Source organism: Chlamydotis macqueenii, chromosome 20, assembly GCF_036417535.1.
Source record: "Chlamydotis macqueenii isolate bChlMac1 chromosome 20, bChlMac1.mat, whole genome shotgun sequence".
In the NCBI taxonomy this organism is placed as follows: domain Eukaryota; kingdom Metazoa; phylum Chordata; class Aves; order Otidiformes; family Otididae; genus Chlamydotis; species Chlamydotis macqueenii.
The window spans coordinates 113,548-141,301 of NC_141575.1; the positions used below are offsets into that span (position 1 = coordinate 113,548).

At 51.6% G+C, this 27,754-nt stretch overlaps 1 protein-coding gene and 1 long non-coding RNA gene across 11 annotated transcripts; both read right to left on the reverse strand.

Moving 5' to 3' along the window:
- Positions 1–1,404: 1,404 nt before the first annotated feature.
- Positions 1,405–8,581, reverse strand: LOC147598204 (uncharacterized). Of its 4 annotated transcripts, none has more exons than XM_086763605.1 (7): positions 8,343–8,581; positions 8,053–8,090; positions 3,047–3,127; positions 2,018–2,072; positions 1,872–1,921; positions 1,700–1,770; positions 1,405–1,528 (listed from the first exon to the last, which is right to left on the reverse strand). In XM_086763605.1, the coding sequence occupies exons 1-7, from the start codon at positions 8,375–8,377 to the stop codon at positions 1,463–1,465; spliced, it is 396 nt and encodes a 131-aa protein (XP_086619731.1). In that variant the 5' UTR covers positions 8,378–8,581; the 3' UTR covers positions 1,405–1,462. The 4 variants fall into 4 exon arrangements, 2 of the variants coding, with proteins under 2 accessions (XP_086619731.1, XP_086619732.1); XM_086763606.1 differs by having other exon boundaries at positions 1,430–1,528; positions 1,641–1,770; XR_015260702.1 differs by having other exon boundaries at positions 1,430–1,528; positions 1,641–1,921.
- Positions 8,582–19,160: 10,579 nt separating this feature from the next.
- LOC147598205 (uncharacterized) lies at positions 19,161–25,687 on the reverse strand. Of its 7 annotated transcripts, none has more exons than XR_015260708.1 (6): positions 25,460–25,687; positions 25,160–25,261; positions 22,404–22,471; positions 22,028–22,307; positions 21,816–21,916; positions 19,161–19,365 (listed from the first exon to the last, which is right to left on the reverse strand). It is a non-coding gene; the product is annotated as an uncharacterized LOC147598205 (long non-coding RNA). The 7 variants fall into 7 exon arrangements; XR_015260707.1 differs by having other exon boundaries at positions 25,436–25,687; XR_015260704.1 differs by having other exon boundaries at positions 25,351–25,687.
- Between the last annotated feature and the right edge of the window lie 2,067 nt (positions 25,688–27,754).

A 27,754-nucleotide genomic window follows, 5' to 3' on the forward strand; every position in this document is an offset into this window, starting at 1 on the left:
GCACTTCCGGTGTTGGAGTAATTGTCTGACTTCCTTCTGCGCGGCTGCTTCCAAGTTGACGGTAAGTGCCAGCGTGCTAGCTGTGTAGGACAGTGAAGAGGCGCGATGTGTGTGTCCGTAGATGTGCTAGAAAGCGCACGTGAAGAGCAGTAAGGGCTTTCAGAGCAGCCGGTTCTCGTCTTGGACAGTGGCCAGACATCCGCACTTTTAGTGCCTCAGCACCCCGGACAGTTTGGAAAACACGGCTGTAACTGTCCCAGCGCAAGCTGTTCAGGAAAGCACAGAGATGCGATGTTCGTGTGCCTTTAGCGCTGCTAGCAAGAAGCCTCCGGAGCAGGCACTTCTCGTGCGGCAACAACCGTGCCTTCTACGATCTTTCCTAGCCTCTTTTCCTCCGGGCAGCCGGCTTTAGCTGATGTGAAGTGTTGGTGGGCAAATCATCCAGAGAAGCGAAGAGTCGCAATGCTTCTGGGCTGTTACCAAGAGCGAGTGAAGAGCAGCAAGAGCTTTCCTTGCTGACCCTTTTCACGTGGGAGATTAGCTGGACATTTGCCGGTTTAGTGCCTTGTTTCTTCTGCGCAGCTTGGACAAAGATCATTGTGGCTTTCGCGGTTCGAGTTGTGCAGTGAAGGCAGAGAGCCTCCTCGTCCGGATCCCCGGAGCTCTGCGGGAAAGAGCGAGAGAAGAGCCGTGAAAGCTCCGAGTGCGGTCAGCTCACGTGTGGCCGCGATGATCCGCTCTTCATCAGTTGGAGGGCGACTTCCTTGTGCGCGCCTGGTTCCAAGTTGACGGTAACTGCCAGCGTGCTAGCGGTGTAGGACAGTGAAGAGGCTCGACGTGTGTGTGCTACAAAGGCATATCAACTTAATAAAAAGGGCCAGGGAACAGCATGAAGGCCCAGAGACAGCAAGAGATGAACAGGATGGAGTGAGAGGCAGAATGGAAGAAAAACAGCAACACCAAGCAAGACAAAGGGATAAAGCGAGAAAGGGAAGGGAGGAGAGAGACAGGAAGGCAGGGACTCAGAAAGGCACGTACAGTCACAGGGAGGAAACAAATGCCAGAAAACAGACCAGAGAAACTTCAAACAAAAAAAAAGAGAAGGATGCAGAAGGGCACAAAGGGAAATAAAAGGAAAAAACAGTGATGGGCTGCAGGACAGAGACAGAGGGTGGAAAAAAGGAAGGAGAGAGGGGAGAACAAGAGCCCAGATAGAAAAAGAAAGGGTGCTGTACAAGAAGAGAGAGAAGGGAAAAGAGAAAGACGGAGAAAAACAGAAAAATGGAAAAAGATGAGAGATACAGGGAAGCCAAGAAAATCACAGCAGCATGAGAAAGAAAAAGGGAAAGAGAGGCAGCTGGGGGAGGGCCAAGGAGGCCCTGAGATGGAGAGGAGGGGAGAAGGGGCCCCGATGGCCCAGGACTCACCCCAGCTCTCGGTGCTCCAGGGAGAGTTTGCCAGTTCAGACCCTTCTTTCTCCTCTCTTCCCTTCCTCTTCTGCCACTCCAGTTGCTTGACTGTCCCCAACCTAAGAAAAGAGGGTGATGCATTACAGCTCTTATGAGACAAAGCTTCCCAGAAATGTGGCCTCGCTCACCCACTACTTGACCATATCCCCTTTTTAAATTATGTGTACAGACCCTGCGGCGCTCTTTGGCGATCTAGCCTGCTGCGGCCTTCAAAACGGGATCTTCCTCACCCAGAAAGGCAGGCTGTCTCTTGCATGGAGCGGGAGGCAGCTGCTGGTCAGACGGCCTTCAGTTACATCTTCTGGAATACCGATCCACAGTGACAGGTGGCTGCCTTCATCCAACCGGACTGCGCACCAGCTTGCGGCTTTGCCACCCCGTTGCCCGAGAGAGAGTGGCTACCTGGAGCGGCTCCACAACCACTGCTGCCCAAAACAGAAGAGGAAAAGGCACTAAAAAGCAACGACAAAGAACAAAGACAAACTGTCAAGACACTAGGAATGACATTGAGAGCCTAAAGCATCAGCCAGGCAGGGCTTGCGACTGACCTTGTGCCGTGGTTTAACCCCAGCCAGTAACTGTGCTCACTCACTGCCGGTGACCCTGTGGGATGGGGAGAGACTCAGAAAGGTCAAAGTGACAATTCTTGTGACTTGAGATAAAAACAGTTTAATATTAAGGAAAAAAACAACCACCACTGGTAAGAAAAAGTGGAACAAAAAAAAAAAAATACAGCAAAAGAAAACCCAAGACATGCAACTGATATAAATGAACACACTTGTAAGTTTCTAATGAAAACATTTAGAGTGTTTTCATTTTAGAATGGAAACAATCTCCATAAAAGTTGGGGGTAGGGGGCACTGGGCAAGTTGGGGAACACAGGCAGCACCCCGAGGATCCTGAGGCAGAGGGGTCATGGGGAGGCAGTGCGAAAAAGGGGGGCGACAAACAGGGCTGAAGCAGTGGGAATGGGGGACACAAAACCAGAGTGCAGGGCACACAACGGGCAAAACACAGGAAAAAAAAAAAAAAAACAAACAGGTGGGGAAAACTTTGCACAGGGAGATGTTTTAGTGAAAAGCATTTGGGAGGGCAGAGAAACACACAGAGCAGGACGGCGGGGACAGATACGAGGGAGAGATCGACGTGCAAGGGCAGGGGGTATGTGTGGGTAGAAAGGTGCATAGGAGAGACGTGCATAGGGATGACCTACGGCAGGGGGTCCACGCAAGATAAGACACAGCAGATAACTCACCTGGCATAACCTGCAGGAGATGACCCATGCCAGACAACGTACCCACAACATGTAATCCCCAGCCATAACCCCTCCATCTCCCACTGGATCACACCAACTTGCCCTATATCGGGTGGCTTTTTTTTTTTCCCTTGTCCACAATATACAAAATACTTTTCCATAGACATAACATGCACAACAAACTTCATTTCATCTTTGTTACTTGTGTCTAAATATTTAGCTGAAAGGCTATAGAAGTAAAATCACCACATTCTTAATGTTAACTGTAAAGTCCATGCTACAAGTCTCTGAGGAAAAATGCAGATACGCATTGTAGACGTACCTTGTACTTGCAGACCTCTACGGCTCCTTTCCATCTGTCTCGTACTTTCATGGCCGAAGAAAGAGCGACCACGGTGAAATGCTGGCAGCAGACATTCAGCAGATAGGGGGGAAAAAACCCTTTAGCATTAAGTTAGGTAGGCATCTAAAGCTTTCTTTTTTGGGGAAGGTGTGCCAAGATTACAACTGACTGGAGAAAAAAAAAAAAACAAACTATCTTGCAGCACCTTTGATACAGCTCTTGATACCAACCCCTAGAGTTTTTGCATTCTTCACAAAATCGTGCTTTTTTTTTTTGACTCAGTGGCACCTTCAGTTTCACTAGATTCACTTTCCTACATACAGGCAGGGGGCAGACACAGACACCTACATCCATTTTGCCAAACCTAGATTCAGCCAAGACTTCCTCGTTTGATACAGCACAAGTAGAATGTTTATGTTAAAGACTACAGCAACTGATCTGACTTTCTGAAATGCCTCGCTGCAAAAAAACCAAACAAACAAACAAACAAACAAACAAAAAAAACCCACAAAAACCAAAACCAAGCACTTTTTTGCAGGCCATTTCTACAGTCAAGATCATCTAAAACTGCAGTTGTGCTAACAAAGCTGCTTGGGGTCCCCTCCCAGCTTTAGACCATCCTTAGATTTAACAGGGATATGCTCAATCCCAGAAATAGCCATTTGGAATATCTAGCCAAACAACATTTGGCAATAAGTCTTTTGAAGCGTTCAACATGAAAATTTTTGCTAACTTGGTATTTGCTTCCTGTTACAGTAGTTATTCCTTCAGAAATTCTACCTGGAGACAAGTTATTCAGTACCGGTTCCAGCATTTACCTTCCTACTATTACCAGCACATTCACGCAGCCAAGTAACTTAATTGCTCTTCTAAAATTATCCAGATGACAATAACAGCCATGAGAGAGGATTGAAATAAGGAGAGTTCAGGCAGCACCAGCACTCTGTGGGCTATCACCAGTCAACATTGCACTTTTTTTAAAAGACCACCCAACCCACACAAAATATCTAATGACTTTGTTTTTCTTTGTTTGGTTTCTTTTTTTCTTTAGGGCTTATCTCTGTCTCAGCATATTGTGTAGTCAGAGCATGAAGTGCATGTGATCTGTATCCCAATGACATATATGTGTGTTCTGGTTTTGTTTAGTGAGGGGGTGCTAAGGTGGTGGGTTCTGTAGGAAACTGCTAGAAGTCGCTCCCCTTTGTCCAGTGGACTCAGACAGGCCTACGGCGGACCCGCTGCTGGCCAGGGCCGAGCCAATTGGTAGCAGAATGTCCCGTGATAACACCTCTCCGATAACGTATTTAAGAAGCGGAAAACAGGAGGAAAAAAAAAAAAAAAAAAAGAGAAGAAGATGTGAAGCAGCTGAGTACGGGCAGAGAGGGGGAGGTGCAAGCCTTGTGGGCCTTGCAGGCCTCACCCTCTGGCATCCCACCCGGCAGCCGACTGGGCCCAACTCGGCCCGGCCTGGCTGCAAGAAGTGGAGAGGAGATGAGAAGTGAATAAGATGTAAAAAGAGGATCCTAAGAGGCGTCTGCCAGCCTGTTGTGAGGAACGGCTGCAGACGCCAAGGTCAGTTCAGAAGGAGGGGGAGGAGTAATGCAGCTCCTGGCCAAGATTCCCCTGCAGCCTGTGGTGACGACCATGGTGGAGCAGGTTGTCCCCCTGCAGCCCATGGAGGCCCATGGAGGGGCAGAGATCCCCCTGCAGCCCGTGAAGGACCCCACACCAGAGCAGGCAGATGCCTGAAGGAGGCTGTGGCCCATGGAGGGCCCGCTGGGACAGCTGTTCTGGAGGGACTGCACCCCCTGGAAGAGATGACCCATGCCGGAGCAGTTTCAGGAAGGACTGTGGCCCGTGGGAGGGACCCCACGATGGAGCAGAGGAGGAATGCGAGGCGTTCTTCCCCTGACGATGACGCAGCAGTGTAAAACAACGTGTCATGAACTGACTGCAGCCCCCATTCCCTCTTCCCCCCTGTGCCGCTCGGGAGGGGAAGGTGGTAGAGATAATGTTAAGCCCGGGAAGAGGGAGGGGTGGGGGGAAGTTATCTTGTTCCCTGTCTTATTATCCTGCTAGTTTTAGAAATAAATGAATACTTTTCCCCAAGTCGAGTCTGTTTTGCCCGTGACAGTAACTTTAAGGATTTCTCCCTGTCCTTATCTCAAACCTTGAGCTGTTTTCCTTATATCATCTCCCCCTATTCTCTCGGAGGGTGGGGGGAGCAAGAGAGAGAGACTGCGTAGTCTGGTCCCGATCGGGGCTGAACTACGACAACATGTCAACAACTAATGCTCAGACCTGCAAAATGGGTGTCGCCTATGTGGTTTTTATCATCACAACTCAATTATATTGACCAACACATTTGTGAGGAAGCTAACATTTAAATGTAAACAAAAAAAAAAAAAACCAACCACAGAAAAGAGGTGTTAGAGACTGGAAAAAAAAAAAAAAAAAAAAAAAATCAGAGCTCCCAGAGCTGTGGCAAAATTAATGACAGCAAAGACCAACAGCAACAACATTGAGTAGTGAAATTTGGCTTTATGTCCATTTATGAACTTAAGCAACTCTGCAAATCTACACCTCAATCCTATGAATGACTGTTCCTTTTTCCAAAGGACAAACTTTCTTCCCCAAAAGTTCTAGATTGAAAGCTCCACGAAACAGAAGGTGGATTGAGCCCCAGGACAACCCATCATCACCACTCTAATAAAAAAAAAAAAAAAAAAAAAAAAAAAAAAAAGAATAAAATATAAACATCAGTTTTCATCCTGTTTCATTCATTACATTGCTACTGGCACCTAGGTCTGAAAACATTACCTATACTGACACCACATATTGCCAAAAATTGAGATATGCATATAAAAATAAAAGGCTGTTTCCAACTTGCTCATAACATTAGTATGAAGCAACAGGAGAGAGGCACTTGACCCTAAAGAAGGTAACGGGCAGCTCTTAATTTATAGGACATGAAAGTTCATTCTTTTACCTGAAAGGAAAACATTCGTAACTATCAATGGACCAAACTTGGGAATGAGGGATGCTCTCTTAACTGCAATTTTCACCAGCTTTTCCACACTGGCAGCAAATGGAATCAACCATGCAGAATTTTCTGCACATGACACAGAAAGTGACAATGGAGAAAGAGAAGGCAAACACCTAACCTGCTTGTCACACGCAGCCAGCGGGGAAAAGACAATGGAGGATTGTGCCAGTGGGGCCATCCTGGCCTTGTATCCTGGGAGCTCTGACCAGCCGGTTTCTCTCCCCTTTACCACCTACCAGGGGAACGCTGACATCCTGTGCTGCTGCCTCGCCCGTGTCCCCTCGAAGCAGGGCTGCCCCACGAGACACAGGGGACCCCCACCTCACTTTCTGCCCTTGGGAATGGGAATGGGAGACGCCCTCCACACACAGACAGAAGGATGACTCACCTCCCTGCTGCTCGTAGGTGCTCGCTGGGGACAGCCCTGTCCGCGCCTGGCCTCTGGGAGCATGGTCCAGCCAACAGACACTCCAGCTAATTGCAGCTCCTGCTCATTAAGACTGCTGGTAATTTTGGCTGTGGCTCATGCATGCATGCATGCTTCAAGCAGCAGACCACCTGTCTGGGTCCAGCTCCCGCTTGCCACAATTCTGGCTAACAGAAGCCCCGGCTCTGCACTGAAGCTCCGGTTGATTTCAGCTCCTGCTCCTTACCAGCTCCAGCTATTTACAACAGCCTGGGCTTTTGACAAGGTCATAAGGGAATCGCTGTCATAACTTCAGTACTACTATTAAAGGTCACAGCTGTACATTGCGTAAGTATTAAATAGTTTGTATAATTAATTACCTAATAACTATTCTAGGCAGCATAGAAGAGCTGGACTCAAAGGAGGACAAGGGGGACCTGAAAAGCACCCTTCCACCCAGAAACCACCTCAGACATCAAGCTCGGTCTGGCATGTGCCGGCCTCCTGACCTGCGAGGTCCGATACGACCAGGCTCCCACCTCCAGAGAGGGGCTGCAGACTCTGCCCACTCCCTGCTGTCCCCTGCAGCCCCCAGTGCTCTCCCACTTCCCTGCGCAAACAGCCACCCTGGCTGCTGCTTTTGGACCCCATGCCAGCTCACTTATTGCCTGTTTCTGAGCCCAAAAACCCAGCTTCTGAGCCTGTTCTCAAGCACCAAAAGTGCAGGAATGGACCTTGTATTTCTAAGCCCAAAGTCAAACAACCCAATCTCTTTCTGAGCCCAAAGATGCACCACACAAACTAGTTTTCAAGCCTCAGGAACAGAAGTCTCAGTCTCTGCTTTCAGGCCCCAAACCAGCTCGCCCTTGATGCCGTGCAACAACGAACCGACCCCCTCTACCGGGATCCCATCCCAGGGAGAGAGACACAGACATGGATGCCGTGGAGTCAGCTCTCAATTTACTGCTGCGTCACATCGCAATACATACCCGTACGCCTGCTACGCAAGCCCGTACACCTGCTACGCACACGAACGCACCCGCCCCCTACACCCACGTACCTATCCGTGCCTAGCACGAGGCATTGCATCAGCAAGCACACAAATCGTAGCGGTCCTTTCTTCCTGCGTACGTGCAGCCCCGCTCGTAGCCTTGTTGCTGCCTTGCAGGGCCCCACACGCCCTGGCTGTCTTCTGTCTCCCTCTGCAGTCCCTATCTGCGATGCTGAGGAGCGGCGAAGGGTGCAGCCATCGCAGAGCCCTGAGCCCCAGGGCCTGACATGCAGCTTTGGGAGTGCTTGGGAACCAGAAAAAAAAAACAACACTAAAGAAAGGGCCCAATGGGCGCTATGACAAGGTGCTATCTCACATCACTCATAGGTTCAGCCCTTCAAATTAAAACAAAACAACAACAAAAAAAAAAACCAACCACAAAACCAAAACCACACACCACCATAATTTAGTCATATAGCCACAAGGCACAACTTCCCTCTAATAACACACATGAGCCTAGCTTCTTACCTCCCTCTGCTTACCTTTCCTCCATCGCCCTGCACGGCTCATCCCTCTGCATCTATAGAAACATTAATATGAAAAAACAGATTCAAAATTCCAGATGCCTTGTTTCAATTTAGGAATATCATCTACAGCCTAACGACAGACTGCCATTAAACACCATAGAGAATCCAGATATTAAGCCCTACACATACAAACTCGAAAAACTCTGAGATTCCATCCTCTCAATTAGCACTCTAGCTGCCTCTCCCAGAGGGCTCCTATCTTCCCCTTGGCTCCTGCAAAATGCTAAAGAAACCACTCTCCTCACCTGCTGACGACACTCGCTTCATCCGACATGACCATACCATCTTTGCCTCAACCGTCTAGGCATATCACCATATTAACCACAGACTCTTATCGCTCTTCCACCTCACCCTGACTCTATACCTCCGGGCAGGGCGGCTCCAAGCCAAACACACACATGGACAGAACGACACTACACGGAACACTGTGAATTAGGGGCCTCAAAGATTAGAGAAAACTCTGGGCCCGAAAGATGACGCCCAGACAGAAGATGCCGTTGTTAGAGAATAAGACCTGTGGGACTAGGATGGCGATAAGAGAGGAGGCTGTCTTGCAGCGCTAGAGAAAGAACAGAATGTTGTGGCCCGGTACAAGACATTACTCTCAAACCTGAGAGGGCGCATGCATGCACAAGAAGCTTGGCTTCAAGACCTAAAAACATAAGAATGCAGGGAAGAATTCCCAGTCCATAAAAACGGATGGCTAGAGAGCAGAGTTGCTCACACAGTTAAGAAGGACACCAGAAAAGAGGATTGTCCCTAAACTTCCAAGACGCAAGAATGATCCACGTATTACGCTTTGTGTTACAAGAGAAGAAGGGCCCGATCGGGACCGCACCGATGAGTACTGCCATTTGAGGTGCCAGTGATGGTGCCTGAGGCGCCTGCCGTGCTCCTTGAGCAAAAGGAGGACATTGAGACTCAAGGAAGGTCTAAAAGACAGAAGAATAACCACACGAATGACACAGACACAAACACAGGCTGGAACTGCCCTGCCCGGTACATAGTAGCATCACGCTGAACAGTAACCCATCTCCTTTACCTGCTGAAAGGGACTGTTCCTGGACAGGCCTTCCGCTCCACACCAGCTATAAAACCCCTTCCTGCAATTCCTAACCTCGCCATCTCCCTCCCCCGACGCCTCTCCAGCACCCTGCCTCAACTTAACTTTCAGAGGGCCGGGAGCCTAATTCAGTCCTCGACAAAACCAACTCCGGTCAATCCACTGGATTATTCCTGCAGTCGCCAGGTCCCACTTCATCATCTGTAAAACAGAACAAAAAAAAAACCCCTCACACCAGTCAGCATCACAACACAGACATTGCCCAAAACCAGCCTCACCTCAGACACGTCACAGCATTCCACGTGCCTGCTCTGCATCAATTCCAGAGTCAGATGCGGCGCCTGTCCTTGCTCGTGGCACCTAAGAACGCAAGACACGCAAAATTACCATTGCACTTGCAAGATATCAGCAACCTGACGCTCCTCCTCTCTGCTACCCAACCTGCTTCAGCAGCTCACGGACTTCTACAGGCGTCCCGCAGGCAACCTGCAAAACGAAAAAGAAACAAAACATTACAGAGTTGCCATGTAACACTTTGCTCTTAAACACCAAACTGGCTTGCAACCGCCTCACCTTCTGGGACTGCTCATCTGCGCACTTCATCGCCCCTCTGAGCCTGAGAGTGGCACCTGTGAAAACCCAAGCAAAACGAGACATGCTGAGATACCACCCAAAACCTCAGTCTGTCAGCACCTATGCCCAGTCTCCGGCTCCTTTACCTTGACAGCTCACCCACCTAGGATCCATCATTTCGAGTTGTCACATTGAGGCTGGCACAGCACCTGCAAACCCCAAACAACATGGGTTGATTAAAACTTCACCAACCACACAACACCTGAAAAATAACCGCTATTCCAGCCCACCAGTCGCCACTCACCTTGCCCGACTCAACTCCGGTGCCCATCTCTCACGGTGCTCATCGTTTCACACTGTCAAATTTTAAAATAATAGAAATACTATAATTTAGTCCTATAACCACCCATCACCCATTCCCTCTAATACCACACACCAACCTGCCTCTTTACTGCGCTCTGCTCACCTCTCCCCCATCACCCTTTAGCACACGACTCGTCCCTCTGCATCTGTAGAAACATTAATATCAAACAAGTCAACCTCATGCAAAGCAATAACTTCAGAATTCCAGAGGGCTCCTTGTGGTTCAGCAGTACTAAATGGAGCCCAACTACAGCCTGCCGTTAAAAGAAATACAGAATTCAAACATTAAGCTCTACATGTACAAACCTTCACACTTTTGAAATGCCATCCCCTCGACTGGCACTCTGGTTGCCTCTCCCAGATGGCTACCATCATGGCCTCAGCACCCGCAAAATATTGCAGAAATTACTCTCCTCACCTAGTGACAACAGTTGCTCGATCCCAGATGACCATACAACCTTTGCGTCTACAGTCTAGACATATAACCATATTAACTGCGGACTCTCATCACTCTTCCACCTAACCCTGCCTCTACACCTGTGGGCAGGGCAGCTCCAAGTCAAACACACACATGCATAGACCATCACTACACAGAACACTACAAACTACAGGCCTCTAAGATCAGAGAAAACTCTTGGCCAGAAAGACGAAGCCTGGATGGAAAAATCCCACTGAGAAAGAAGACCTGTGGGACCAGGACAGTGATAAGAGAAGGCTCTGTGGCAGCGCCAGAGAAAGAACAGAACGTCATGGCCCCGGACAGGACCTTAGTCTCCAAACTGAGAAGATGTATGCACAAGAAGCCTGGCTTCAAGACCTAGAGAACGTCAGGATGCAGGGAAGAATTCCCAGTCCGTTGAACATGGACAGTTAGAGAGCAGAGCAGCTCATGGAGCCGAGAACGATGCCAGAAAAGAGAACCGTCCCTAAACTTCCAATATGAGAGAATGATCCAAGCATCAAGCTTGTAACTCCATAAAAGAAGGGCCCGATTGGGACCGTGATGATGAGCACCAGCGTTCCGGACCTCAGAGCTGGTGTCTGCCGTGCTCCTTGAGCAAAAGGAGGATGCTGAGACCCAAGGAAGGTCTAAGACACAGAAGACAGACCACACAAACAAAACAACTACAGATGCAGACTGGAACTGCCCTGCCCAGCACACGCCAGCATCATGCTGAACAGTAACCCACTCCCTTTTACCTGCTGAAAGGGGATTGTTCCTGGACAGGCCTTCCACTCCACATGATCTTTAGAAGTCTTCCCTACAATTCCTAACCTCATCCCCTCCCTCCCCTGACCCCTTGCCAGCACTCGTGCCTCACCTTAGCTTTTGGAGGACAGGAGTCCTATTCCATGCATGACAAGAAAACACCACAGTCACCCCACTGGATTATTCCTGCAGTCACGAGGTCTCTTTTCATTGTCTGCAAAAAAAAAAAAAAAAAAAAAAAAAAAAAAAAAAAGCAAAACACCAACCCTCTCACAACAGCACCATTATTCAGCATCACCTTAATCAAAACGGACATTTCCAGCAATCTGCCCTACCTTGGACAAACCACTGTATTCCGCTCCCCTGGTCCGTGACAGTTGCAGAGTTGGACACCGTAGCTGTCCTTCTTTGTGGCGCCTAAGATAGCAAGAGGCACAAAATTACCATTACGCTTACAAGACATCAGCAACCCCACGCTCCTCCTCTCCGCTACCCGGCTCACCTCGAACACTCACACAGTTACAAAGTCAGCCTGTGCAAAACTTGCAAAACAAACAAACAAACACACACACGCACACACAAAAACTCACACACCGCACTACACTGAGTTGTCATGTAAAACATTGCTCTTAAATGCCAACCTGGCTTGCAACCGCCTCACCTTCTCAGATCACTCTTCAGTGCACTTCACTGTCCCTCTGAGCGGCACCTATGAAAACCCAAGGAAAACAACACATGCTGAGATACTGCCCCCAACCTCAGCCTGCCCGCACCGGCGTCCATCTTCTGTTCCTTTATCTTGACAGCTCACCCATCCAGGATCCCTCAGTTTGAGTTACCACACGGAGGCTGGTGCGCCACCTGCAAACCCCAAACAATGTGGGTTGCTTAAACCATTCACCAACAATAAAACACCCGAAAAAGAACTGCTACTTCAGCTTGCTGATCACCGCTCACCTTGCCCGAGTCTGCTATGGTGCCTGTCTCTCATCAATACAGACCTTCAAATTAAAAGGAAAAATAGCAATGTATCAGTGTAGCCCTACAGCCATGCATCACGCATTCCCTCTAACACCACGTGCCCACACACTATCTTAACTGCTCATCTCTCTTCCATCATCCTTTGGTGCGTGGCTCAGCCCTCTGCATCTGTAGAAACGTTAATGTCACACAAGTCAACCGCTAGCAGAGTGAGAGCTTAACAATTCCAGGTGTCTCGTTTGGACAGCCTGCTGTTAAAAGAAATACAGAATTCAAACATTAAGCTCTACACATACAAGCCTTCACACCTTCGATATCCCATCCTCTGAACTGGTATGCTAGCTGCCTCTCCCACACGACTCCAGTCATCCCCTCGGCACCCGCAAAAAACCCCTGAAATGACTCTCCTCACTAACGTACTGATGACAGCTGCTCTGTCCCAGATGACTGTATGACCTTCGCCTCAACGGTCTAGGCATATCACCATAATAACTACAGACTCTTGTCACCAATCCACCTAGCCCTAACTCTACACCTCCAGGCAGGGCAACTCCAAGCCAAACACACACATGCACAGACAGACATGACACAGAACTCTGCAAACTACAGGCCTCTAAGATCAGAAAAAAACTCTTGGCCCAAAAGATGATGCCCAGACAGAAAACATCATCGGAGAAGACAATCTGTGGGACCATGACAGTGATAAGAGAGGGCACTCTGGCAGCGCCAAAGGAAGAACAGAACGTCATGGCCCAGGACAGTACCTTAGTCTCCAAACTGAGAAGATGTATGCACAAGAAGCCTGGCTTCAAGACCTAGAGAACGTCAGGATGCAGGGAAGAATTCCCAGTCCATGAAAATGGACAGCTAGAGAGCAGAGCTGTTCACGCAGCTGAGAACAATGCCAAAAAAGAGGACCATCCCTAAATTTCCAAGACGATAAACGATCTGTGCCTGAAGCCTGTAACTCCATAAAAGAAGGGTCCGATCGGGACCGTGATGATGAGCACCAGCATTTCGGACCTCAGAGCTGGCACCCGAGGCATCTGCCATGCTCCTTGAGCAAAAGGAGAACATTGACACCCAAGGAAGGTCTAGGACACAGAAGACAGACCACACAAACAAAACAACAACAGACGCAGGCTGGAACTGCCCTGCCTGGCACATGCCAGCATTACGCTGAACGGTAACCCACCTGCTTTTACCTACTGAAAAGGGACTGCTCTTGGACAGGCCTTCCATGCTACACTACGTTTAAAACCCCTTCCTGAAATTGCCAACCTTATCCCCTCCTTTCCCTGATCCCTCGCCAGCACCCATGCTTCAACTTAGCTTTCACAGGTCTGGGAGTCTGATTCCATGCTGAACAAGAAAAAACACAGTCACTCCACTGGATTACTCTTGCAGTCACCAGGTCTTTCTTCATCATCTGCAAAAAAGAAAGTCAGCACCAGTCTTCACACAACAGAGTCATTAGTCTGCATCACCTCCATCAACATGGACATTTCCAGCAACATGCCCCACCTCAATCCACTGTATTCCGCTCGCCTGCTCTGTGTCAGTTCCAGAATCGGGCACTGTAGCTGTCCTTGCTTGTGGCCCCTACGAATGCAAGAGACACAAAATTACCATTGCACTTGCAAGACATCGGCAACCCCATGCTACTCCTCTCCGCTCCCCAGCTCACTTCAATCACTCGCACAGCTCCACAGGCAGTCCGCACAGAACCTGCAACACCAAAGAGAAACGCTACACTGACCTGCAAAGTAAAACTTCAATCTGAAATGCCAACCTGGCCCACAACCGCCCCACCTTCTCAAACTGCTCGTCACTGGGCATGTCGCCATCCCTCTAAGCCTGTGTGCGGCACTTACGCAAAGCCAAGCAAAAAAACACATGTGGAGATACTGCTTGAAACCTCAGCCTGCCAGCACCTATGCCCATCTCCTGCTCCTTTACTGTGACGGCTCACCCACCCAGCACTCGTCAGTTCCAGTTGCCGCATTGAGGCTTCCACACAAAACTCGTATCTTTGACACACACACAAAACAGAACAACATTACACCAAACAGCACCAAAACCTTACCCTCTGACACACTCTGAAAGGCATTGGTACGCAGCCACAAAATAATATATACTCGCATTATCGACCCACGTCCCGGTCTTCCTCTGGGTCAGCCTTGCAAAGATATGTGTCGTACTAACCTACCTAGGAATCTGGGTCGTTAAATGCAATAACAATATTCTTATTAAAAATTACATGCTCTGATTTCCTCCAAGAAAACAAACATGCTACGGGGTTACACTTCATTTCTAGCAACACCACAGATGCTACCTAACCTCTGCCAGAATTATGTTCTGCATAGGACCGAGTGACAAAGCAGAATTAGATCCCCTAAGAATCCCTGCTCAAAAATATCTCTGGCTGAAAAAAAAAAAAATCATTTACTGTAAATCACCGATGATTCAGAGTCACCTCGACTGTCTCCAACTGACTCCCTTAACAGAACTCTATAAGTCCCAAAGGACAGTAAACACAAAAAACCCGATGGAAATAGGAGAAATGGATCAAAAGCTGTATAAAGCAGCCTAATTAACATCTACATAGCTAGAACAAAAATTGCAAAGCACAACAAGAAACACCACAGGAGTTGTCTCAATAAAAGGAGATGAAGGCTATCGCCTTCTCTGGAAAACTCAGGAGATCTGAGCTGACCGTGGACATCTTTGGGGTACCAGATACCAAACAGAAACACACTATAAGCCAGGAAATAGACCACTGCAGAGCCCTAAAATGGAAAAGCTTCTGATGGAATGAGAGCCATCATCACACAGATTAGAGAGGTCCTGAAGGGCGGCTGGAGAGACCCAAGAAGTCTTGGGAATGCAATGAGCTCAAAAGCAAATCCAACAAAGGACAGACATCCACAGTGGAGCCAGCGGAGGCGCATCGAACAGGTAAGAGGACACAAAGACCGACCTGGCTAACAGATGCGGATGCAGGAAGGGTTCTGAGGGGAAAAGAGTGATGCTCAGCACCCTCCTGAGCTAGAACATGGCTCTGGGGCACAGGGGATGTCTCGACAGAGCTGGGCAAAGGGAGCAGAGGATGCCAGAGGGGGCCCGAGAGACCAAAGAAGCCTCAGAGTTAACAATGAGGAACTCTGAAGGTGATTTCAACAAAGTACCCTACAGAGGAAGGAAGGCAGGCAAACATCCGGAAAACCGTGGCAGAGATGGGCCCGGATGCAGAGAAGAGGACGAGGGACTCACCGCAGCTCCAGATGCCGGCAGGAGACCTTCACCACCCCAAAGCTTGTCTGAAGCTTCTCTCTGCCTCTGCCCCTTCATCCTCTGCAGTGTCGCCTGCCCAATCCTCACTCGTTCTGATGTGCAGAAAGCAGACTCCACAATCTGTAAGATTGTAAAGTAGGTATGTTTATTCTGCGCCGGGCAGCACAGGGGGGTAGTCCCGCCAAAATCGTGCGCGTCTGGCACGGCAATTCACTTTGAATTTTATACAACCAAGTGTTACATATGCATGAAGTTAAAAAAACACGCCTATACATATGCATGAGCTATCCCCGCTCCGTATTAAAATTAGTTCCAAGAGGTCATTTAGGTATTACAATTAGTTCCAAGAGGTCATTTGTCCAGTTTTAGCTGGCTCCTGAAGGAGGCCCCTTGGTTCTTGTCAGGACTGTCCTTGTGTGGGAGGTGCAGGACTTCTCACTTCAGATAAAGAGTTCAAAGCACAAAGCAAGGCCCCTCGGTTGGGGAATACAAGACTTCCCCCCCTCGGGTAGTTTTTACAATAGCTACTTAGCAAAGCATCAAGCGCTATTTGTATTAGCATGCACAGCAATAATCAATAAATGCCATATCTATTAAAGTTTCCTTCTTCTCAGTTCAGCAGCACACAGTGCTCCTCGATGCTCCTCATCCACAAGGCTTCCCGGACACCTGGTGGCTCATGCACATGTCCTAGGGAGACACTGAGCTCCTGGCACCGCATGCTGGTGTCTGCTCTGTCAGGGAGGGCTCAGACAGATCCTTTCTTGCCACAGGGACCAGCCATTCCTTGCTGGAGGCAACTGCCTTTGGGACTCCCTTGGATTAACTCCTCAGCCTCCTCAGCCCCCTCAGGCAGGCATGCCCAGGCAGCCCCCTTTACAGCTGGAGGCCCCTCATACAGCAGGGCCAGGGCCAGGGCCAGGCCCACCCTCAGCCTCACTGGACCCATCTGGGGCTGCCCCACCTCCAGCCCCACCCAGAGCCCATCAGGAGCAGGGGCCCCTGCCAAGACCCCACAGCACACCCCCCCGCCCCGTGCCTGTCCTCAGCCACAGGCTCTGCACCCAGGGGCTGCAAACACATCCAGGGGCACAGAGGAGGCAGGAAAAGTCTATTCATGAATGCATATTTAAAAAATCCCAGCAGTGAGTTAGCTACAAGGCTCCCCGACCAAACACTGCAGGACAGACAGAGAAAACGGGAACAGAAAAACAGGAGGAGCGACATAGAGAAGAGGCAAGGGACAGGGAACTGGAAAACGGGATGCTGTGATCAAGCAAGGGATGCTGAGCTGGACAGGCATGTATAGAGAAAAGAGCCGAGAGATGGCGTAAAAAAACAGGGACACAGGGATGGGGGAGTAAATAAAGGAGAGGGAGTAAGAGAGAGAAGCAGAAGGAACCAGCAACACACCAAAACCAACCTAGTAATGGCCAACAGGTCAGAGAAGAGGAAGTGAGAGGGAACCAGACCGAGAGATATAAAGAAAGCTCTTACAATACGAGGCTTCGAAGATACCTAGCCTCACACGTGCAGACGCTACGTGGCTGTACTGCGCTTTCGGTCACACACAGGCCCCGCTGTGCACGTCAGCTATCGCATCTGCTAAGAACTACGCTAAGATCCCTCCTCACCCAGAGAGGTGGGCTCTCTCTTGTCTGCAGCTGGACAGACCTGCTGTCTGGACGGTGTTTATTTTATTCCTCAGCTGCTTTACCTGTCTCTGTCCTCTCCAGATTCAGCCGCGGCAGCTCCTGTCCACAGCCAGTAAGCATCTGGGTGTCCTTTTTCGCCCGTGCTGCTAGAAGAATGAGGCCAAAGGCAACTCACGCAAACCTGAGCCTGATGCCGTCAACATCATCCTCAGAGAGGAACCGACAATCGACTCCTCAGTGCTGTCTCTGGGAGAAGGAAAGAACAAGCAACTGTGAGCCACAGTGGTGACCGTAGCTCTCGTCAGGCAGGAATCCCTCCTTCTGCAGGAGCTGCCAGAAACGCCCCTCTTTCCCCAAACCGATGCAAACAGCACCAGCGCTTCTGGAGAATAAAACACATTCAAGGGCCAGCTTGCAGCCTGCACGACAGGGCTTGGGGGCAGCCCGGGGCTACGGGACAGGCTTCAGGGGAGGCGCTGGAGCTGGGGGCAGCTGCACGGGACCAGTGGCGCTCAGGGAACCTCAGGTGGAGCTGTGCTGTGTTGGGGGAAGCACCTGGCACCTGTGCCTGCAGCGGGGTCCGCCTCCTTCCCCTCTTCCCTTCTCTCAGCTCTCGGGTAACTGCCCGGGGCTGCCTTCACCCGGCTCGCCTCCAGCAGATCGGGCCCCTGCTGCACCGGGCAGTTTGAAGCTCCCTATCCCGCCAGCCCCAGGCGGCCGGCGGGCAGGAGACAGCCCCGCACCGGCCAAAGGGGCTCCCTCACCTCACTGCTGCTCCTGGCCCCCACCCGCCCCCGGGAAGCGCCCCCCGCACACCGCCCTGCCGCGGCAGAGGATGCGGCGGAGTTGCTCTGTCCCTGTGCGGGGCCGGCGCTGCATTTTGCGCGCCGACCGCCCGCCGGCACCGCGCACGTGGGGCGGCAGCGGCGTTTCCTTACCGGGAGGCAGCAACGAGCGCGGCGGCACCGCACCGCATTGCCGGTACGGGCGCGCAGCACTGCAGCGCCTGCGCGGCTCACCTGCAGTACCGGGTTTGCTTCGCCAGGCGGCAGCACTGAGCACGGCGGAGCGCCACACCCCGCATGCGCAGCGTCCGAGCTGGTTTATCGTTATTCGGGCGCCAGAAAGCCCGCAGAAAACCACACGAAACGGGGAACAACAATACACCGGGGGCCGCGGGAGTAGCAAGGACTACGCCGAGAGCAATGCAGTGCCTTGGCAGCAAAAACTACACGTCCCTGCGTGCACTGGCAAACACAGCATGTGCGCCCGGCAGCCGAGTACGGAAAGACTACCGCCTCCCGGCATGCTCCGCGGAGCCGTCACGGCCGACCGCAAGCCCTGTACCCCGGGACTACACCTCCCAGCATGCCGCCGAAGGCAGCCTTCCTTGCGGGGACACCGTTCCCCCTCCGCCCACCGCAGCCTCAGGCTCCCCAGAGCAGCTGCAGGCAGCCCCCGCCGCTGACTCCAGCGCGCCGCGGCACCCCCACTCCCCGCCACTTGCTGCACCCGACACAGACCCCGCCGGCTGGGTCGGCGCCCCCCCCTCCCCGCAGGCACGGCCGCACTCCTCCCGGCTTTTCCCGGGACCCGCCAGTCCAGCTCCTGCTCACCTTCTCCATCGCTGCAGGTGCAACCGCAGCCCAGCGGCGCTCAGCAACAGCTCCACTCCTCCCATGACTCCCACTGTCCCCTCCACGGCCAGCCGGGGGAGGCCAGCACCACCAGCCCCTCCAGCAGCACCCGCCCCTTTACAGTTGCCATCACCCTCACTGCCCGCACCTGGGGCTCCTCCAGCCCACAGCTGGAGCCCAGCAGGAACTGGGGACCATCACCAGACCCCTACACTGCATCACCTCCTCCCCTGGGCTCCTCCCTTTGCCCGGGGCCAGGGGATGTGAGCAGAAACACAGCCAGAAAGTCAAAGGAGACAGCAAGTGTTTATTCAGTCACGCACATAAGTCTGAGCAGCGAGTCTGCTCTGGAGCTTGCAGCCTCTGATCCCCGCTCCATGTCCCCAGGACACCTTGGCAGTCATTCCAGGAGCCACGCTTGTCGGATCAGTGGGGAACGTATGGTCGGTCAGCTGTCTCCTGGAGTACCAGGCTGCCGGGCAGACTTGGAGGCTGCCAAAACAAAGAGCAGGGCACAGAACACTACAATAGAAAAGAAAAGAGGCAGCTTGCCAGACAGGGGGGTGTAGAGAGAAAGCATGAGGCAGGGAACAGGATAGCGAGAAAAGGATGAGGACAGGGAGCCTGACAGAGGTAGGCAAAGAAGCAGATGGGAGAGAGGAAGAGAGGCAGCAGAAAGAGGGAGAAGGAGCAGGACAGAGACCAACAAAGAAGGATGGAGAGCAGGATGGAGATGCAGGAAAAACCTGAGCCAGGCAGCATGACAGAGAGGGAGGTAAAGACAACTAGACACAGGAAGCCAAAGCAAGAGAGTGATGGGAGAAAGATAAAAACATAAGAAGAACAGGGCAGAGAGGGAGGAATAAAACAGGGACAGGGAGCCAGGATATCAAATGTTGGACAAAAAAGGTGAAAGCAAGGGGACAACGCAAAACAAACCATACAGCTATATGCTAGAGGGCAGAGAGGGAAGAATTAAGAAATAGGGACAAGGAGCCTGAAAAAAAAGAGAGAGCTGGAGAAAAAACAGTATAGCAATGCATACAGAAAGAACAGGGGCGGAATTGTAAATCAGGGTCATCGGCGAGCCAGAGACAGCAAGCTGGATAAAGGAGAAACGCAGCAGGCTACAGGGCACAGAGAGAGGAAGTGGAAAACCAGAGACTGGGAGCTGGACAGAGAGAGAGGCAGAAATTAAATGGGCCAGAGCAACAGCTCACGGGGCAGAGAGGGAGCAATGGATAAATACGGACAGAGGACCAGGCAGAACACAACGTGAAATAATAGGAACAGGACTGGCCTACAGGAAAGAGGGAAGAATTAAAAAACGGGGACTGGGAAGCTAGACAGAGTGACACGGAGAAACAAAAAAATAACAGTGACAGGTTACAAGACAGATAGCGAGCCGCAGGCAGAGAGAGATGGAGGGGAAACAATCGAGTAGAGTGGAGCTGCAAGACAGAGAATGTAGAATTAAAACCAAGCATTATAACCAGGTGGGCTAGCTTTGTGGATTTAGCCCCTAGCACCCATCTCTGTGCAGAAATTACAGAAATAAATACCTCTGCTCTGTGCGTAAGCCTGGCGTACTGAACAGCGGGTAAACTAACCCAGATTTGGGACAATAAGACAGATAGGGAGCTGGACATAGAGATGGAATGTGAAAGGAAAAAATGCTGGGAGGCTGAACAAAGACAAAGAGAAACAAAGACAGAAAGCAGGGCATGGGAATGGAAGCAAAACAAAATAGTGATGGCCTGCAGGACCGTGACAGAGAAATTAAACAACCACGGGGAGCAGCACAGAATGACAGAGAAAGAATAAAGGAACAGAGAGCAGGACAGCTCTGGAGGAAAAAATCAACTGTGATGAGCACTGAGAGAGAAAGACCAAGAAATAAAAAAGATAGTGAGGGAAAGAGAAAGGAAAGAAGAGACAGCCAGCTGAACAGGGAATACAGTTAGAAAAGACAGGAGAGCAAACAGGACAGAGAGAGAAAAACAGACAATAAAGTGGGAGGAATCAGGGCAAAAGGACAAAACCAGGAAAAAATAGGAGTGAGATCTGGACAAAAAAGGGAAGAAAAGCACTGACCAAGGAAAAGAGACAGAAAGAGGGAAGGGAGAACACAGAGAAAAGAAACAGGAGCAGCAGGATAGAGATGGGGAAAAAACATCAACCTTCGATAGTCAAGAGGACAGAGAAGAACATGCAAGAACGAGCAAGGATCGGGACAAAGGAACATAGTGAGAAACGACACGACAGGGCGCAAGACAGACTGATAGACAAAACAAAAAGAAAGAGAGAGACTGTGCACTCGTGAGAAGCACATGGGTTGCAGAAACTTAGATCTTGAAAGGGCTACAAAGGCACATCAACTTAATAAAACAGGCCAGGGAACAGCATGAAGGCCCAGAGACAGCGAGAGATGAACAGGATGGAGTGAGAGTCAGAATGGAAGAAAAACAGCAACAGCAAGCAAGAGAAAGGGATAAAGCGAGAAAGGGAAGGGAGGAGAAAGACAGGAAGGCAGGGACTCAGAGCAGCATGTATAGGCACAGAGGACACAAATGCCAGAAAACAGACCAGGGAAATTGCAAAGAAAAAAAAAAAAAAAAGTATGTGGGCCACATAAAGGGAAATAAAAGAAAAAAACAGTGATAGGCTGCAGGCCAGAGACAGAGGATGAAAAAAAAGGAAGGAGAGAGGAGAGAACAAGAGCCCAGATAGAAAAAGAAAGGGAGCAGTACAAGAAGAGAGAGAAGGGGAAAGAGAAAGACGGAGAAAACCAGGAAAATAGAACAAGAAGAGAGATACAGGGAAGCCAAGAAAATCACAGCAGCATGAGAAAGAAAAAGGGAAAGAGAGGCAGCTGGGGGAGGGCCAAGGAGGCCCTGAGATGGAGAGGAGGGGAGAAGGGGCCCCGAGGGCCCGGGACGCACCACAGCTCTCGGTGCTCCAGGGAGGGTTTGCCAGTTCAGACCCTTCTTTCTCCTCTCTTCCCTTCCTCTTCTGTCACTCCAGTTGCTTGTCTGTCCCAAACCTAAGAAAATAGGGGCATGCATTAAAGCTCTTATGAGACAAAGCTCCCTAGAAATGTAGCCTCCCTCACCCACTACTTGACCATACCCCATTTTAAATTATGCGTACAGACCCTGCGGTGCACTTTGGCAATCTAGCCTGCTGCGGCCTTCAAAACGGGATCTTCCTCACCCAGAGAGGCAGGCTGTCTCTTGCACGCAGCAGAGGCAGCTGCCGGTCAGACGGCCTTCAGTTACATCTTCTGGAATACCGATCCACAGTGACAGGTGGCTGCCTTCGTCCGACCGGACTGCGCACCAGCTTGCGGCTTTGCCACCCCCTTGCCCTTGAGAGAGTGGCTACCTGGAGCGGCTCCACAACCACTGCTGCCCAAAACAGAAGAGGAAAAGGCACTAAAAAGCAATGACAAAGAACAAAGACAAACTGTCAAGACACCAGGAATGACATCGAGAGCCTAAAGCATCAGCCAGGCAGGGCTTGCGACTGACCTTGTGCCACAGTTTACCACCAGCCAGCAACTAGGCAGCACACAATTGCTCGCTCACTGCCCCTGACCCTGTGGGATGGGGAGAGACTCAGAAAGGTCAAAGTGACAATTCTTGTGACTTGAGATAAAAACAGGTTAATATTAAGGAAAAAAACAACCACCACTGGTAAGGAAAAGTGGAACAAAAAAAAAAAAACACAGAAAAAGAAAACCCAAGACATGCAACTGATATAAATGAACACACTTGTAAGTTTCAAATGAAAACATTTAGAGTGTTTTCATTTTAGAATGGAAACAATCTCCATAAAAGTTGGGGGTGGGGGGCAGTGGGCAAGTTGGGGAACACAGGCAGCGCCCCGAAGATCCCGAGACAAAGGGGTTATGGGGAGGCAGTGCCAAAAAGGGGGGCGTGAAGCGGAGGTGGAGCAGTGGGAATGGGGGACACAAAACCAGAGTGCAGGGCACACAACGGGCAAAACACAGGGGAAAAAAAACTTCACAAGGGAGGAAAATCTTGCACAGGGGGGTGTTTTAGTGAAAAGCATTTGGAAGTGATACAGGGAATTAACGGTCTGCTAAATATTGCTTGATTTAGAAGACTGACTGTCTGCATACTGCTTGATTTAGGAGACTAACTGTCTGCTAGACAATGCCTAACAATCCTCTTTGCCTTGAAACTCACTTAAGCTTATCAGGGACTGGTATTTGTCAAGAAACTGGTATTCAGTCAAGGACTAATATGTCAAGCAAAGGACATGATAACAGGAGCTGCAACGTTGGTCAGAAGTCGTTAAGAAACTGCTGAAATCACCAAGTGAAAGGAGAGCATGGGTGAATGACTGAAGTTCATCTGGAGGAAAATAAGACCCCTGAAGAAGTAAACGACCACCAGAGACAGATCTGAAATGCTAACGCAAGTGGTTTTTTAATAACCCCGCCTCGCTTACGCATATGTATGTCTGTATTGTGCAATCCTATGAATGTGTATACCTGCACCGTATAAATTTTTCGTAAAATGTGCTGTCAGTGTGCGTGCTTTCGGAGAAGCAATCCCCACGCACCCGGTGCCAAATAAACATGCCTGCTTTATAACTCTCTCCGAGTTGTAGAGTTTGATCCACGCGTCAGGAGGGCTGAGAAACACAGAGCGGGACAGTGGGGACGGATACGAGGGAGAGACGGACACGCAAGGACAAGGGGTACGTGCGGGAAGAAAGGTGCGTAAGGATGACCTATAGCAGGGAGTCCATGCAGGACAATCGACAGCACGTAACTCACCCGGCATAACCTGCACGAGATGACCCACACCGGACAATGGACCCACACTGCGTAATCCCCAGCGAGAACCCCTCCGTCTCCCACTGGGTCACACCAACTTTCCCCAAATTGAGTGGCTTTTTTTTTTCCTTGTCTAGAATATACAAATTACTTTTCCATGGCCAGACCATGCTCCAGACCACACCTCATTTGATTTTTCTTATTTGTGTCTGAATATTTAGTTAAAAGACTACAGAAGGAAAATTGCCACATTCTTAACATTCACTCTAAAATCCATGCGGCAAGTCCCCTAGGAAAAATGCAGTCACACATCACAGATGTACCTTGTACTTGCAGACTGTTACGGCTCCTTTCCATCCATCTCGTACTTTCATGGCCAAGGAAAGGGTGACCACGGTGAAACGCTGGCAGCAGACATTCAGCAGAGAGAGGGAAAAACCCCTTAGTTTGAAGCTAGGCAGGAACCTAACTCTTCCTTTTCTGGCGATGTTTCTCAGGACTAAAACCAGGGATAGAGATGGGGAAAAAACATCAACCTTCGATAGTCAAGAGGACAGAGAAGAACATGCAAGAACGAGCAAGGATCGTGGGTGGCTCGCACACGTGGCCGACAGAGGCACGGAGCTCCTGGCACTGCGTCCTGGTGTCTGCTCTGTCAGGGAGGGCTCAGATGGACCAGCCACTCCTTGCTGGAGGCACCTGCCTGTGATTCACTCCTCAGTCCCCTCCAGCAGCCATGCCCAGGCGGCCCCCTTTACAGCTGGAGGCCCCTCATACAGCAGGGCCAGGGCCAGCCCCACCCTCAGCCTCACTGGACCCATCTGGGGCTGCCCCACCTCCAGCCCCACCCAGAGCCCATCGGGAGTAGGGGCCCTTGCCAAAGCCCCACAGCACATCACCCCCTTCCCTGTGCCTGTCCTCAGCCACGAGCTCTGCACCCAGGGGCTGCAAACACATCCATGGGCACAGAGGAGGTCACAGACCGTGACATACAGAACAGAAAAAAAAACAGTGACAGTACACAAGACAAAGGGATAGAGAAAGAAACATAAGAAAGGGAAGAGAGAGATAGGAAGGCAGAGGCACAGGGCAGGCAGGCAGAGGCACAAAGAAGGCCAGAAAACAAGCCAGAGAAATTAGTTGGGGGGAGAATACAGATGCAGATCAGGACAAAGAGATGGAAAAGGCAAAAACAGCAATGGGCTGCAGGACAGAGACAGAGGACAAAAAAAGGAAGGAGAAGGAGCAGAACAAAAGTGCAGGGATAAAAACAAAAGGAAGTGGTAGAACAAGAGATTTAAAGGGAGAGAGAAAGGGGGAACAGGATAGAAGAATAGAGAGAGAAGAGGAGAGGTAGAAGGAAACAATAACAACAACAACAAATCACAGCAGCTTGGGAAAGGTAGGGGCCAGGGGAGGGACAGGGAAGGACAGGGACGCACAAGAGAGGAGGCAGAGCCCCAGGGGCCGGGGACTCACCACAGCTCTCACTCCCGGCACTGCTGGGAGAATCTGACAGGTCAGATGCTGCTTTCTGCTTCTCTCCTCTTCTGTAACTCCGACCACTTGGCTGTCCTCCACCTAAGAGAATACGTGGGTGTCTTACAGCTCTTAGACAAAAAGCTTCCTAGACACGTAGCCACGCTCGCTCACACGCTATGTGGCCGTACCGTGCTTCAGGTTCCACGTACAGACTGTGCAGTGCGCACTGGCGGTCTGGCCTGCTGAAGAGTACAAAGAGGGATCCTTCCTCACCCGGAGAGGCAGGCTCTCTCTCACCTGCAGTGGGAGGCAGCTGCTGGCTGGATGGCCTTTGGTTTCTTCTTCTTTACCTTTCTGTGGCCTCTCCAGCTTCAGCTGCAGCAGCTCCTCTCCACAGGCAGTAAGCGCTCCATCCGTTCATTTTCACTCCCGCACCGCCAGGAGAGCGCGGCCGGGCAGAGACAGCCCACACAAGCCTGAGGCGAGTGCAGTCAACAGCGTTCCCAAGGGAGGAACGGACAGCCACGGCCTCTGGGAGAGGGAAAGAAGAAGCAGCGACCGTTATTACCATACGCAGCCCCTGGCCGGAGCGCCTGCTGCCGCAGGGGATTCTCCAGATACACTGAGGTCCCCCCTCGCAGCCTTCAGGGCAGGGCGTGGCCCGGTGCTACGGGACAGGCTTCAGGGGACGCGCCGGAGCGGCGGGCAGCTGCACGGGGCCGGGGGAGGCTCGGGGGGAGCTCTGGCGAGCTGGGGAGGTGCCCGGCGTCTCCGCCCGGGAGGGGGGGCCCCCTCCTGCCCCTCTTCCCTTCTCTCTGCTCTCGGGTCACTCCCCGGGGCTGCCCTCGCCCGGCTCGGCTCCGAGCGGGCGGCTTGAGGCTCCCCGGGCGGGCAGGAGACAGCGCTGCAGCCACGAAAGGGGCTCGCTCACCTCACGGGTGCCCTCGGTACTCACCCGTCACCGCCGCCGGGACCCGTTCGCCGCACACCGCCATGCTGCTCTTGGGCACAGCGCATGCGCGAAAAAATGTCTGACATCTGCGCATGCGCGAGAGGTGTCAGCATCCACGCATGCGTAGTCGGGCGGCTGAAGCTGCCAGGAGAAGGGCGGCGCAATGCGCATGCGCGGCCGGGGCCTGACACCCGGGTATCCGCGGTGGGGCGTCTGTGCCTGCCAGTAGAACGGCAGGCCAATGTGCATGCCCATCGGGATGCCGGCACCTGCGCATGCGCGCCTGCGTGCCGTTATTCGGGCATGCGCAGTCGGTGTCCGTCACCCGCGCATGCGCTGTCGGGCAGCTGTGCCTGCCAGGAGAATGGCAGAGCAACACGCGTGCACGGCAGGGTTTCGGCTCCTGGGCATGCGCGTTCGCGTGTCTGTGCCTGCCAGGAGAAGGGCAAAACAATGCGCATGCGCTGGGAGATGCTGGCTCCTACGCATACGCGATTCCGTGCCGGGTCATGCGCATTCCGGGCCCGGCACCCGCGCATGCGCCGTCGGGCATCTGCCTGCCAGGCTAAAGAGAGAGCACTGCGCATGCGCGAATCTCGAGCTGCAGTTCCCCCTTTTAGCCACCAGGCGGCAGCAGCCCCCTACCGCTCCGGTCCTGGGTGTTCAGCCGGACGAGCCACGGCCGGTTCCTCCCTTCTGTTCGCACCATCCCCAGCTGGTCACCACTTACCGGGGTACTGGGATTGCATTTCTCTGCCCTTTCCCCCCGCGCAGCCCGGCCAGTGACATTCGTGGCCTCTGTACCAAAAAGCATCCCCGTGTCTCTAGAGCTGTGTGACGGCACCGCCCTCCCCTCCAGCGCCTGCAGTGGACGCGGAGCAGAGACGGCGCTGCTGTTCGGTGGCCTGAGCAAGTGACTGCAGCGCCCTGGAGGCTCCATCTCCGCTCCGCACTGGAGCTCTGCGCTCCTTGCCGCTCCTGCCAGCACGCGTCGCAGCGTCACTGTGCTGCCTGCCACACACAGCACCGCGGGGCTGGAGGGGCTGTTCTGCCACTGCACGGTGAGCAGCTCAGTGCTTTTGGCTGCCTCATTTGCCTCCTTAAAACAATCACTTCAACGCTCTGTCTCCTTGTTTCAGACCCCTCTACATATCTGCTGGCCCGCAAGCCGTGTTCAGCCAGCAACACAGCTGAAATACAGCGCTGGGAGAAATACAGCTGTCATCTCGCTTTGATGCAAAAGGCTTTTGGAGTAAGAGGCAAGAGAAAGGGGCCTGCCAGGTGCCTTGAGAGGCAGAATTGCTGTGGATTGTGCTGAGGATGTTTTGTTCTGTCTTTGGCAGAATTATTTCCCCGAAGCTGGGGGACAGGTACATTTGCACAGCACAAGTACTGCTGCTCATGGAGCAAAAGGCACTGTAAAGCAGGAATGAAGAACAAGGCGGCGCTATCAAGATGGTGGGAATAACATGGGCAGCCTAAAGCATCAGCCAGGCAGGGTGGGCAACTCACTTTGCATTGTGGTTTAACCCCAGCCGGCAACCAAGCACCACACAGCCGCTCGCTCACTACCCCTGCCCTTGTGGGAGGGGGAGAGAATGAGAAGGGTGGTGAGGAAACTCATGGGTTGAGATGAAAAC